This window comes from Hemitrygon akajei, chromosome 18 (genome assembly GCF_048418815.1).
Source record: "Hemitrygon akajei chromosome 18, sHemAka1.3, whole genome shotgun sequence".
Taxonomy (NCBI): Eukaryota; Metazoa; Chordata; class Chondrichthyes; order Myliobatiformes; family Dasyatidae; genus Hemitrygon; species Hemitrygon akajei.
In genome coordinates this window covers 436,930-449,971 of record NC_133141.1, presented here as the reverse complement: position 1 = coordinate 449,971, position 13,042 = coordinate 436,930, and the positions used below count along the sequence as shown (strand labels likewise).

The 13,042-nt window shown below is 43.9% G+C and overlaps 1 protein-coding gene across 5 annotated transcripts in view; it reads right to left on the bottom strand.

The window, feature by feature from the left end:
• adam11 (ADAM metallopeptidase domain 11) overlaps positions 1-13,042 on the bottom strand; it is a 376,715-nt gene that overhangs the window by 24,422 nt on the left and 339,251 nt on the right. For all 5 annotated transcript variants that reach the window (XR_012101994.1, XM_073070643.1, XM_073070642.1 and 2 more), the window contains exon 24: positions 4,717-4,834. Coding sequence is in view for 4 of the 5 variants with exons in the window: in XM_073070643.1 (XP_072926744.1) it covers positions 4,717-4,834 (118 nt within the window). In the remaining variant the exon portion in view is untranslated. The remainder of the gene's footprint in view (positions 1-4,716; positions 4,835-13,042) is intronic.

Sequence of the window (13,042 nt, the reverse complement as noted above, 5' to 3'; positions counted from 1 at the left end):
ATCATTGCCTTACTGCTGCTTGTGGGTGGGAGGGGGAGCTGGGGTGTCTTTGAGGTTCTAACATTTAACTGTCATTCATTCTTTGGAGCACTCCTCTGTTTTCATGGATGGTTGCGAAGAAAACGAATTTCAGGATGTATATTGTACACATTTCTCTGATATTAAATGTACCCATTGAACCTATTGACAGAGTGCAGAGGAGATTTACAAGGATGTTGCCTGGATTGGGGAGCATGCCTTATGAGAATAGGTTGTGAACTTGGCCTTATCTCCTTGGAGTGACAGAGGATGCGAGGTGACCTGATAGAGGTGTATAAGATGATGAGGGGCATTGATATTTGGATAGCCAGACGTTTTTTCCCAGGGCTGAAATGGCTAACAGGAGGGGGCATAGTTTTAAGGTGCTTGGAAGTAGGTACAGAGGGGATGTCAGGGGTAAGTTTTTCACACGGAGAGTGGTGGGTGCATGGAATGGGCTGCCTGTGAAGGTAGTGGAGGCGGATATGATAGGGTCTTTTAAGAGACTCTTAGATAGGTAGATGGAACTTCGAAAAATAGAGGGGTATGTGCTAAGGAAATTCTTGGCAGTTTCTAGAGTAGGTTACATGGTCAGCACAACATTGTGGGCTGAAGGGCCTGTAATATGCTGTAGATTTCCACGATCCATGTAAAATTCTCCCACAAGGATCATGTCTATCTTTATAGTCTTAACTTATAGTCCTTTAACATCTTTGGACTATTTTTACTGTGCCCATGGTCTGTTTTTTATCAATTATGCTATTGTTTGCACTGTTGTAACTATGTGGTTTTGTGCAGGTCTTGTAGCTTTAGTTTTTGGTCTTGTTTTGTCTAGTGGTTTTGGAGCTCCTTTCCGGGGAACGCACTAAGACTGTAGCATGATATTAATACGCAGCCGCCTCTCCGGACTCTGGATTGGGGATTGCCAAATGTTATGTGTTTTTTTCTGGTGTAGTCTGTTTTGTCATATGCTTTTGAGATATCATTCTGGAGGAACGTTGTCTCATTTTTTAACTGCATTGCACTTGTGTTTTTAAATGACAATAAACTGAATCTGATCTGATCTGATCTGATCAGATCTATAGCTACCTTAGTTGAGGTGTTGTGGTCACTGTTCCCTAATTGCTCACTCATTGAAAGGTTAGTCATCTGGCCAGGTTCATTACCCAACGCCAGGTCCAGTACGGCCCGTCCTCTCATTGGACCGTCCACATACTGATTCAAGGAACCTTCCTGGATACACTTAACAGATTCAGCCCCATCTAAGCCCTTACACTAAGAAGGTCCCAGTTTATATCAGGGAAGTTGAAATCCCTTATGACAACCCTATTATTTTTACACATTTCCTCAATCTGATGACATATCTGTTCCTCAATGTCCCGGTGGCTATCAGGGGGTCTGTAGTACAATCCCATCGGTGTGATTGCACCCTTCCTATTCCTGAGTTCCACCCAAATGAACTCAGTGTCTGATCCCTCCATTGTGTCTCCCCTGAGTGCAGCTGTAATATTGTCCCTGATGAGTAGTGCAACTCCACCCACCCCACCCCCGTTCACCTCCTCCTCTATTTCTTCTGAAACTTCAAAAACCTGGTACATTAATCAACCATTCCTGCCCCTCTCTCAACCAAGTTTCTGTAATAGCTACAACATTGCAGTTCCATGTACTGATCCATGCTCTATGTTCATCACCCTTACCCATAAAACTCCCAGCATTAAAATACACACACTTCGAACTATCCAACCCACCATACCTGTGTAGCGCCCTGGGAAAGGTTTCACTGCTCAAGTAATGGTTTCTCTGTAGAAGCAGTGTTTGGGTTATGACTAGAGATAACCAGGGCTTTGAAATGTGCACCGTCCAATGAAGGGAGTGTTTTTTTCTTGTTGTGTGCCTGAGAACGAGGTGATCTGGGTCTTTTGTTTGGTGGGAGATTAAGAGAGAAGATGCCAGAAAGGAGAAATTGTAGACAGCAGGATGGAATGGACTTGGAGTGGGACCAGGAGTTAACAAAGCCCGGGGAAATTGATGGAGGACCAATGGAAGAGAAACTGTGAGTTCCAATGTGCAATTTAGACTGTTACATTAACATGGGCCCTTTTCTTTTTGTTTTTCTTCCTCTAATCCTCTAGTCAAATTAAGAATTATAAAGCTAATTCATTTAATTGTATATGGTGTACTGTCTGTTATTTCGTGGTACTGATTTGTAACAAGGTAACACATCACACAGCATCCACACAAACAAGAGGTTTTGCACCTCAGATTTCACACGCTCGGCAGGGCTGGAGACTGTCTTTCCTAGACTAATGTCAATGGTCGAACCTGAGGGTTACACCTGCTATTTCAATTTTGCCTTTCCTTACTTTCCCTGACATCTACTTTCCAGTCTGATCCTCCCTTACTGACCTTGGGCTCTGGGTCCCAGACCCTGCAAAATTATTTTAACCTCTCCTAAGTGGCATCAGCAAACCTCCTGGCCAGGGTATTGGCTGCCCTCCAGTTCAGGTGCAACCCGTCCCTCTTGTACAGGTCATCCCTTACCCAGAAAAGGATCCAATAATTCAAAAACTTGAAACTCTGTCCCCTAAACCATCTCCACAACCACTCATTAATCTGTGCTATCACCCCATTCCTACCTGCACTAGGCCGTAGCACAGGGAGTAATCTGGAGATTACAACCTTGGAGGTCCTTCTCTTCAGCTTCTTCCCTAACTCTATATACTCACTGCATAGGATCTCTTCCCCTTTTCTGCCTATGTCATTGGTGCCAATAAGCACCATGAACTCTGGCTGGTCACTCTCCCCCTTGAGAATATCTTGCAGCCACTCTGATACATCATGGACTCTAGCACCCAGTCTTAGCCAGAGGTCCTATATATGTGGGTCAAAAAAGTGCAAAGGAAGGGACACAAAGTGGTAGTGGATTCAGATGGAAGAAAGGAGGAAATGTTTCTGTTATCACCAACAACAGTCTACACTTTTTTTTGAAACAAGTTGAGCACCTAAGAATTGGTGGTTGTGGTTGGCATCCATCTGTCTCAAAGGACAATGGGGAATGATGACCATAATCTCAAGTCTGGGCAGAAGGTATGGAGATCCTGAGATGCCCAACCATCAAGATATCCCTCTTGGCCTCACCAGTGTAGTTCGAAGGAAAGCTTATGAAGCAATACATTTGGCACCAGCTTAACTGCAGGAATTGTGGAAGGACGTTCAATGACGTTCAGCCGCCTTAGGGCTCCACTCCAGATTTGCTGTCTGGGTTTATTCCCATAGCCTTTATCTCTTCTGAGGCTGCTCACAAGGCAGTGGGGCTATTTATCCATAACTGGGGATCTAAGAATTATGACAGTGAAAATTCAAATTGAATGCTGAGCTCCATTTCTCTCTCCATAGATCAAACAACACACTCAAAATGCTGGTGGAACACAGCAGGCCTGGCAGCATCTATAGGGAGAAGCACTGTCGACGTTTCAGGCCGAGACGTTGACAGTGCTTCTTCCTATAGATGCTGCCTGGCCTGCTGTGTTCCACCAGCATTTTGTGTGTGTTGTTTGAATTTCCAGCATCTGCAGATTTCCTCGTGTTTTCTCTCCATAGATGCTGCTTTACCTGCACCATTTTCTGCAGATTTCCTGCACCTGTAGCATCTTGCCTTTGAGTTATGGTCCATTTTGGGGACATTCTCCACAGACAGCATGGGTAAGATTGGAGCTGAACTCCTGTTGCAAAAATTGCTTTCAGGCCCAGTTTCTTGTTGAGTTTGTGCATCAGCCAACACTTCTAGATTCCCCATTAGAACTGACTCTAATCATGGGGAATGTAGGCAATGATATCACAACTGTCCTCCATCACTCTAATTAGATTGCTCACTTACTCTTGTGAAGTGGCAGTGGTGCCACGGATCAAATGTCTTCTCTCACAGTAACAGTCCTTGTTCTCCTGCTGCTCACTCTTTCCCTTGTCCTGCAGGAACTGGCCCAGACTGCTGCCTCTCATGGTGAGATTATACTGTCTATGGCCCTTGCTCTGTGGCCCAGTGTATAGGGCGTGTGTCAAATAAACATCTGTTTGGTTTTGCGCAATACTCATAAATCTTATTTTCTTATAACATGTTATCTATTGATTCTATGCCACCTTTCACAGCTATTCCACTGTCCCCATTTATTCTCTGTTACCTCAATGTTCATTTAACCTTATGATATGCACTGTGTGTGGAGTGTGAATTAATGTGCTAATTTGCAGACAAGCAACGATATCGCAAAAACAATTCATTTCTATTCTTCCAGTTTGATCCCTTTCATTGCTGACTTTTCCAATCACTTATTGAAACATTTTTTTTACATAAACAAGTTATTTGCATTTTTTTTTTAAAGAACATGAGCAATCAACCTTAAACAATCTGGTTAGTTGGCTTCAGCTTTCTAAGCTTCTGTTGACTTTAAAATTAAAATTTAAAATAATATTTTGTTGAAAACAATTGCATCACTAAAGTAAAGATTCTGCATTCTCCTTATGAGAGAAGTTTTATGTAGAAGAAAATAGATCCCACTGCCATAAGTAACGGTAACCTTGCACTGAATGTACTTCAGAATATGAAGGAGGTATTCATGATTTGCACAATTAAATCTAACTGGTTATCGTGCGATATTTTTATTAAGCAGGCAGATTTTACAAAATATTAGATTGCATACAGACCCTTATACTGTCCTTCTGTATCCTCTTCTGGAGTTGGTTCTGTATATGGATCAAAAACACTGCAGTCTTTCCCTGTCCAGTCACGGTCACATATACATTTTGCCTCATTACTGCACACCTGCAAGGAGAATACAAACATTCAGCAAAATGATACGACCATTTATTTCATTGAACAATTCTCTAATCTAGTACAGATGAAAACAGTAAGTGACTGAACATGTTTGTTGACAACTTCGGCTCCTACTTCAGCCCCAACAGCCTCCGGATTGGACAACTGACTCAGCCACCAGGTGGCTGAGAACTTTCTCACTGCCACTGGGTCCTACTGCTCCTCTGCTTATACCACTACGACTCACCCACCCACCCCAGTCTTTTAACTTCCCCTTAATCCCGCATTCCCTTTTCATTCCTCTGAGCTCCCATCTTCATCCCACCCCATAAAAGACTCTGTAGTTAATGAATGGAAATTTGATAAGCTTTAAATAAATAAGACCATAAGATAGAAGAGCAGAATTAGGCCATTTGTCCAATAGAGTCTGCTCTGCCATTAAATTCCACAGATGCACCATCTCTGGCTAAAGAAATTCCTCCTCATCTCCATTCTAAGAGGATGTCCCTCTATTCTGAGGCTGTGTCCTCTGGTCTTAGACTCTCCTACCATAGGAAACATCCACTCTGTATCCACTCTATCAAGGCCTTTCACCATTCCATAGGTTTCAATGAGGTCATCTCTCATTCTTCTGAATTCCAGTGAATACAGGCACAGAGCCATCAAATGCTCTTCAATGACAAACCGTTCAAACCTGGAACCATTTTTGTGAACTTCCTTTGAACCCACTCCAGTTTTGCACACCCTTTCTAATATAAGGGGCCCAAACCTGCTCACAATACTCCAGTGAGGCCTTATCAGTGCTTTATAAAATCTCAACAACACATCCTTGCTTTTATATTCTAGTCCTCTTGAAATGAAAGCTAACATTGCATTTGTCTTCCTCACCACGGACTCAACCTGCAAATTAACCTTTGGGGAATCCTGCACAAAGACCCCCAACTCACTTTGCACCTCAGTTTTTTGTATTTTCTCTCCATTTAGAAAATATTCAACCCTTTCATTTCTTCTACCAAAATGTATGACCATTCAGTTCCTGACACCGTATTCCATCTGCCATTTCTTTGTCCATTCTGCTGCTGCTAAGTTAACAAATTTCACGTCACATGCTGGTGATAATAAACCTGATTATGATTCTCCTAATCTGTCTGTCCTTCTGCAGCCTCTCTACTTCCTCAAAGAAACCTGCCCCTCCACCTATCTTCGTATCGACTGCAAACTTTGCAACAAAGCATTCAATTCCATTATCTAAATTATTAACATATAACGTAAAAAGAATTGGTCCCAACACAGACTGCTGTGGAACACCACTAGTCACCAGCAGCCAATCAAAAAAGGCTCCCTTTATTCCCAGTTTTTGCCTCCTGCCAATCAGTCAATGCTCTATCCATCCTAGTATCTTTCCTGTAGTACCATGGGCTCGTGGCTTGTTAAGCAGCTTCATATGTGGCACCTTGTCAAAGGCATTCTGAAAATCCAAATATACACCAACAACCAATTTTCTTTTGTTTTTCCTCTTTGTTATTTCTTCAAAGAATTCCAACAGATTTGTCAGGCAAGATTTTCCCTTGAGGAAACCATGCCAACTACAGCACATTTTATCATGTGCCTACAAGTACCCTGAAACCACATCCTTAACAATCGACTGAAACATCTTCCCAACCACTTACATCAGACTAACAGGCCTATAACTTCCTTTCTTCTGCCTCTTTCACTTCTTGAAGAGTGGAATGACATTTGCAATTTTCCAGTCACCTGGAACCATTCCAGAATCTAGTCATTATTGAAAGATCATTACTAATGCCTCCACAATCTCTTCAGCCATGCCTTTCAGAAATCTGGGATGTACACCATCTGGTCCAGGTGAATTACCTACCTTCAGACCTTTCAGTTTCCCAAGAACCCTCTCCCTAGTAATGGTAACTTCACACACTTCATGACCCCTGACACCTGGAACTTCCACCATACTGCTGCTGGCTTCCACAGTGAAGACTGATGCAATACACTTATTCAGTCCATCTGCCATTTCATTGTCCCCCATTACTACCCCTCCAGCATCATTTTCCAGTGGTCCAATATCCACTCTCACCTCTCTTTATGTATCTGAAGAATCTCTTAGTATCCTCTTTAATATTAATGGTGAGCTTACTTACGTATTCCATCTTTATCTTTGTAATTACTTTTTTAGTTGCCTTCTATTAGTATAGGAAAGCTTCCCAATCCTCTAACTTCTCACTAATTTTTGCTCTATTATATACCCTGTATTTGGTTCTCCTTCTGTGGGATGTATATATCCTGTGCCTTCCAAATTGGTTTCAGAAATTCTGGCAATTGCTGCTCTGGCATCAGCCCTGCCAGTGTTTTTTTCCAATCGATTCTGGACAGCTCCTCTCTCATGTCTCTGTAATTCCCTTTACTCCACTGTAATACTGATACACCTGTCTTTAGCTTCTCTTTCTCAAATTACAGGGTGAATTCGATCATTTTCCCCTAAGGGTTCTATTGGCCAGAAAGAACTAGAGTCTGCAAAACAGTGGATTTGAATTACAGTGGAAGCAGACAGACCAATTGCTGTGTGCTTGAAGATGGAGGCTGCCATTTTGTGGAACTGCTTTAGATCTTCTATTTTGTGAGATGAAGTTCAAATATAACACCTTCAGTCCTGTATTCACCCTTTTCAATTTTGTCCACCTTTTACATTGCAACTCATCCTGTTGTTTGCAATTTTGCCCTGTCATCAGCCCCTCCTTGCTAGGAGTCTCACTACAGATTGCCTCTTTCTGAACCAACTACCTTCTAACCAACTATCTTCAGCACTGTCACTCCGGCTCCCATCCCTCTGCATATCATCTTGAATCCACCCAAACAACTCTAGTCAACCTGCCCGTAAGGATGTTAGACCCCATCGGGTTCAGGTGTAACCTGTACCTTCTATACAGGTTGCACGTTCCCCAGAAGAGATCCCAATGATCCATTAAATCTGAAACCCTGCTCTCTGCACCAGTTCCTCAGACATGCATTTACCTGCCAAATTATTCTATACTTACTGTCACTAGCACATAACACAGGCAGCAATTCAGAGATTATGATCCTGGAGGTCCTGTTTTACAGCTTCCTACCTAGCTCTAAAATGTCTCTTCAGGACCTCCTCACCTTGTTTTCCTATATCATTGGTGCCAATATGCACCAAGAATTCTGGCTGCTTACCCTCGCCCTTGAGAATGCACTGGACCCGATCCAAGACGTCCCTGACCCTGGCACAAGGGAGGCAATATACCATCCGGGTGGCTCTATCACACCCACAGAATCTTATCTCTGTTCCTCTGACTAAGGAATCTCCTATCAACACTGCAGTCCTCTTCTCTTCTGCTCTTCTGAGCCACAGAACCAGACACAGTACCAGAAATTCGGTCAAACTGTTTCTCACCCCCCACAACTCCCCGAGTAGGTCATCCCCCTCAACAGTATCCAAGGATGTGTACTTATTGTTGAGGGAACGGCCACAGGTGTACTCTGCACTGGCTGTGCATTTCCCCTATTTCTCCTGACAGTCACCCAGTTACCTGTCTCCTGCAATCTAGGGATGACTGCCTTCCTGGAGCTCCTGTTTGTCATGTCCTCATTCTCCCATATAGGTCAAAGGTCATCGAGCTGCTGCTCCAGTTCCTTAATTCGTTCTCTCTGGAGCTGCAACTTGGTGCAGATATGTTTATCTGGGAGAGTGGAGATCTCCCAGACTTCCCATATCCCACACAGAGTACAAAACACTGCCCCTGGAGCTGTTCTCAGTATACTGTGCATTAATAGGTGAGGAATGAACAAATAAGAGAGAGTGTAATTTACAAAACAATCTACCTCACCCAAGCCTGATGAGCCGAAGCCACTTTAGAGACTGGCACACTCAAAAAGAATGGCCGCCCTGCTTGCAGTTGAATTATTCTAATTGGCTCTTTCTAATGAATCCCTCTTGCTGATTGGCTGCTCCTCAAATCAGAAAAACTGTCACAAAAACTCTGCCTTCAAAATCTCGATTGCCGGCCTGATTAAAAAGTATCTGTTTTCACGCATCTCTAGTATGGATTGTCTAACTCTTTCTGAGAATAGTTCACAAGGCCCAGGATAGATATATCCTACAGAGGAAGAAGTTCTCAAATGGTAAGGGTAGGCAACCCTGGCTGACAAAGGAAGTTAAGGGCTGCAAAAAAGCCAAGGAAAAGGCATATAAGGTAGCAAAAGTGAGTGGGAAGTTGGATGCTTGGGAAGCTTTTAAAATCCAATAAAAGGCAACTGGCAAAGCTATAAGAAGGGAAAAGATGAAATATTAGGGCAGACTAGCCAATAATACAAAGCAGGATACCAAAAGTTTCTTTCAGTAATATAAGGAGAAAAAAGGTGAGAGTTTATACTGGACCACTGGAAAATGATGCTGGTGAGGTAGTAATGGGGGACAAAGAAATAGCAGATGAACCTAATGGGTACTTTGTATCTGTCGTCACTGTGGAAGACACTAACAGTGTGCCAGAGGTCTGTGAGTGTCAGGGAGCAGGAGTGAGTGCAATTGCTATTACAAAGAAAAAAGTGCCAAAAAGTGAAAGGTGAGTAAGTCACCTGTACCAGATGGACTCCTTTCCAGACTCCTGAGAGAAGTTGCTGAAGAGATAACAGATGAATTGGTCATGATCTTTCAAGAATCACTTGATTCTGGTATGGTCCCGGAGGACTGGAAAATTGCAAATGTCACTCCACTCTTTAAGAAGGGAGGAAGGCAAAAGATAGGAAACTATAGGCCAGTCAGCCTAACCTCAGTGGCTGTGAAAGAGTTGGCATCTATTAGTAATAGAACATAGAACATAGAACAGTACAGCACAGAACAGGCCCTTCGGCCCACAATGTTGTGCTGACCCTTAAACCCTGCCTCCCATATAACCACCCCCACCTTAAATTCCTCCATATACCTGTCTAGTAGTCTCTTAAATTTCACTAGTGTATCTGCCTCCACCACTGACTCAGGCAGTGCATTCCACACACCAACCACTCTCTGAGTGAAAAACCTTCCTCTAATATCCCCCTTGAACTTTCCACCCCTTAACTTAAAGCCATGTCCTCTTGTATTGAGGAGTGGTGCCCTGGGGAAGAGGCACTGGCTGTCCACTCTATCTATTCCTCTTAATATCTTGTATACTTCTATCATGTCTCCTCTCATCCTCCTTCTCTACAGAGAGTAAAGCCCCAGCTCCCTTAATCTCTGATCATAATCCATACTCTCTAAACCAGGCAGCATCCTGGTAAATCTCCTCTGTACCCTTTCCAATGCTTCCACATCCTTCCTATAATGAGGCGACCAGAATTGGACACAATACTCCAAGTGTGGCCTAACTAGAGTTTTATAGAGCTGGATCAATACCCCGCGACTCTTAAACTCTATCCCTTGACTTATGAAAGCTAACACCTCATAAACTTTCTTAACTACCCTATCTACCTGTGAAGCATCTTTCAGGGATCTGTGGACATGTACCCCCAGACCCCTCTGCTCCTCCACACTTCCAAGTAACCTGCCATTTACTTTGTACTCTGCCTTGGAGTTTGTCCTTCCAAAGTTTACCACCTCACACTTCTCCGGGTTGAACTCCATCTGCCACTTCTCAGCCCACTTCTGCATCCTATCAATGTCTCTCTGCAATCTTCGACAATCCTCAACACTATGCACAACACCACCAATCTTTGTGTCATCTACAAACTTGCCAACCCACCCTTCTACCCCCACATCCAGGTCGTTAATAAAAATCACGAAAAGTAGAGGTCCCAGAACTGATCCTTGTGGGACACCACTAGTCACAACCCTCCAATCTGAATGTACTCCCTCCACCACGACCCTCTGCTTTCTGCAGGCAAGCCAATTCTGAATCCACCTGGCCAAACTTCCCTGGATCCCATGCCTTCTGACTTTCTAAATAAGCCTACCATGTAGAACCTTGTAAAATGCCTTACTAAAATCCATGTAGATCACATCCACTGCACTACCCTCACCTATATGCCTGGTCACCTCCTCAAAGAACTCTATCAGGCTTGTTAGACATGATCTACCCTTCATAAAGCCATGCTGACTGTCCCTGATCAGACCATGATTCTCTAAATGCCCATAGATCCTATCTCTAAGAATCTTTTCCAACAGCTTTCCCACCACAGACGTAAGGCTCACTGGTCTATAATTACCCGGACTATCCCTACTACCTTTTTTGAACAAGGGGACAACATTCGCCTCCCTCCAATCCTCCGGTACCATTCCCATGGACAACGAGGACATAAAGATCCTAGCCAGTGGCTCAGCAATCTCTTCCCTCGCCTCGTGGAGCAGCCTGGGGAATATTCCATCAGGCCCCGGGGACTTATCTGTCCTAATGTATTTTAACAACTCCAACACCTCGTCTCCCATAACATTAACATGCTCCAGAACATCAACCTCACTCATATTGTCCTCACTGTCATCAAGTTCCCTCTCATTGGTGAATACCGAAGAGAAGTATTCATTGAGGACCTTGCTCACTTCCACAGTCTCCAGGCACACCTTCCCACCTTTATCTCTAATCGGTTCTATCTTCACTCCTATCAACCTTTTGTTCTTCACATAATTGAAGAATACCTTGGGGTTTTCCTTTACCCTACTCACCAAGGCCTTCTCATGCCCCCTTCTTAAGCTCCTTTCTTGCTACCCTATATTCCTCAATAGACTCATCTGATTCTTGCTTCCTAAACCTCACGTATGCTGCCTTCTTCCATCTGACTAGATTCTCCACCTCACTTGTCACCCATGGTTCCTTCACCCTACCATTCTTTATATTCCTCACAGGGACAATTTTGTCCCTAACATCCTGCAAGAGATCCCTAAACATCGACCACATGTCCATTGTACATTTCCCTGCAAAAACATCATCCCAATTCACACCCGCAAGTTCTAGCCTTATAGCCTCATAATTTGCCCTTCCCCAATTAAAACTTTTCCTGTCCTCTCTGTTTCTATCCTTTTCCATAATTTTAAAGGCCAGGGCGTGGTGGTCACTGTCCCCCAGATGCTCACCCACTGAGAGATCTGTGACCTGACCTGGTTCGTTACCTAATACTAGATCTAGTATGGCATTCCCCCTAGTCGGCCTGTCAACATACTGAATCCATCCTGGACGCACTTAACAAACACTGCCCCGTCTAAAGCATTGGAACTAATCAGGTGCCAATCAATATTAGGGAAGTTAAAGTCACCCATGATAACAACCCTGTTATTTTTGCACCTTTCCAAAATCTGCCTCCCAATCTGCTCCTCGGTATCTCTGCTGCAACCAGGGGGCCTATAGAATACTCCCAGTAGAGTAACTGCTCCCTTCCTGTTCCTGACTTCCACCCATACTGACTCAAAAGAGGATCCTGCAACATTACCCACCCTTTCTGTAGCTGTAATAGTATCCCTGACCAGTAATGCCACCCCTCCTCCCCTTTCCCCCCCTCTCTATCCCTTTTAAAGCACTGAAATCCAGGAATATTGAGAATCCATTCCTGCCCTGGTGCCAGCCAAGTCTCCGTAATGGCCACTACATCATAATTCCATGTATGTATCCAAGTTCTCAGTTCATCATGTTTGTTCCTGATGCTTCTTGCATTGAAGTACACACACTTTAGCCCTTCTACCTTACTACCTTTACACCCTTTATTCTGTTTCTCTTTCCTCAAAGCCTCTTTATATGTTAGATCTGGCTTTACTCCATGTACTATGCTTGCAGCTCGCACGGCCTTTATCCTTCTCCACCTCACTATCTGCTCTAACACTCTGGTTTCCCTCCCCCTGCAAATCTAGTTTAAACCCCCGGAGCAACACTAGCAAACCTTCCCACAAGGATATTAGTCCCCCTCCAGTTCAGGTACAACCCGTCCCATCGGAACAGGTCCCACCTTCCCTGGAACAAGGCCCAATTGTCCAGAAACATAAAGCCCTCCCTCCTGCACCATCTCCTTAGTCACGTGTTTAGCTGCATTATCTTCCTATTTCTAGCCTCACTAGCACGTGGCACAGGTAGCAATCCTGAGATTGCAACCCTGGAGGTCCTGTCCTTCAGCTTTGTACCTAACTCCCTAAACTCTCTTTGCAGGACCTCCTCCTTCTTTCTATCCACGTCATTGGTCCCTACATGGACTACGACATCTGGCTGCTCACCCTCCTTCTTGAGAATA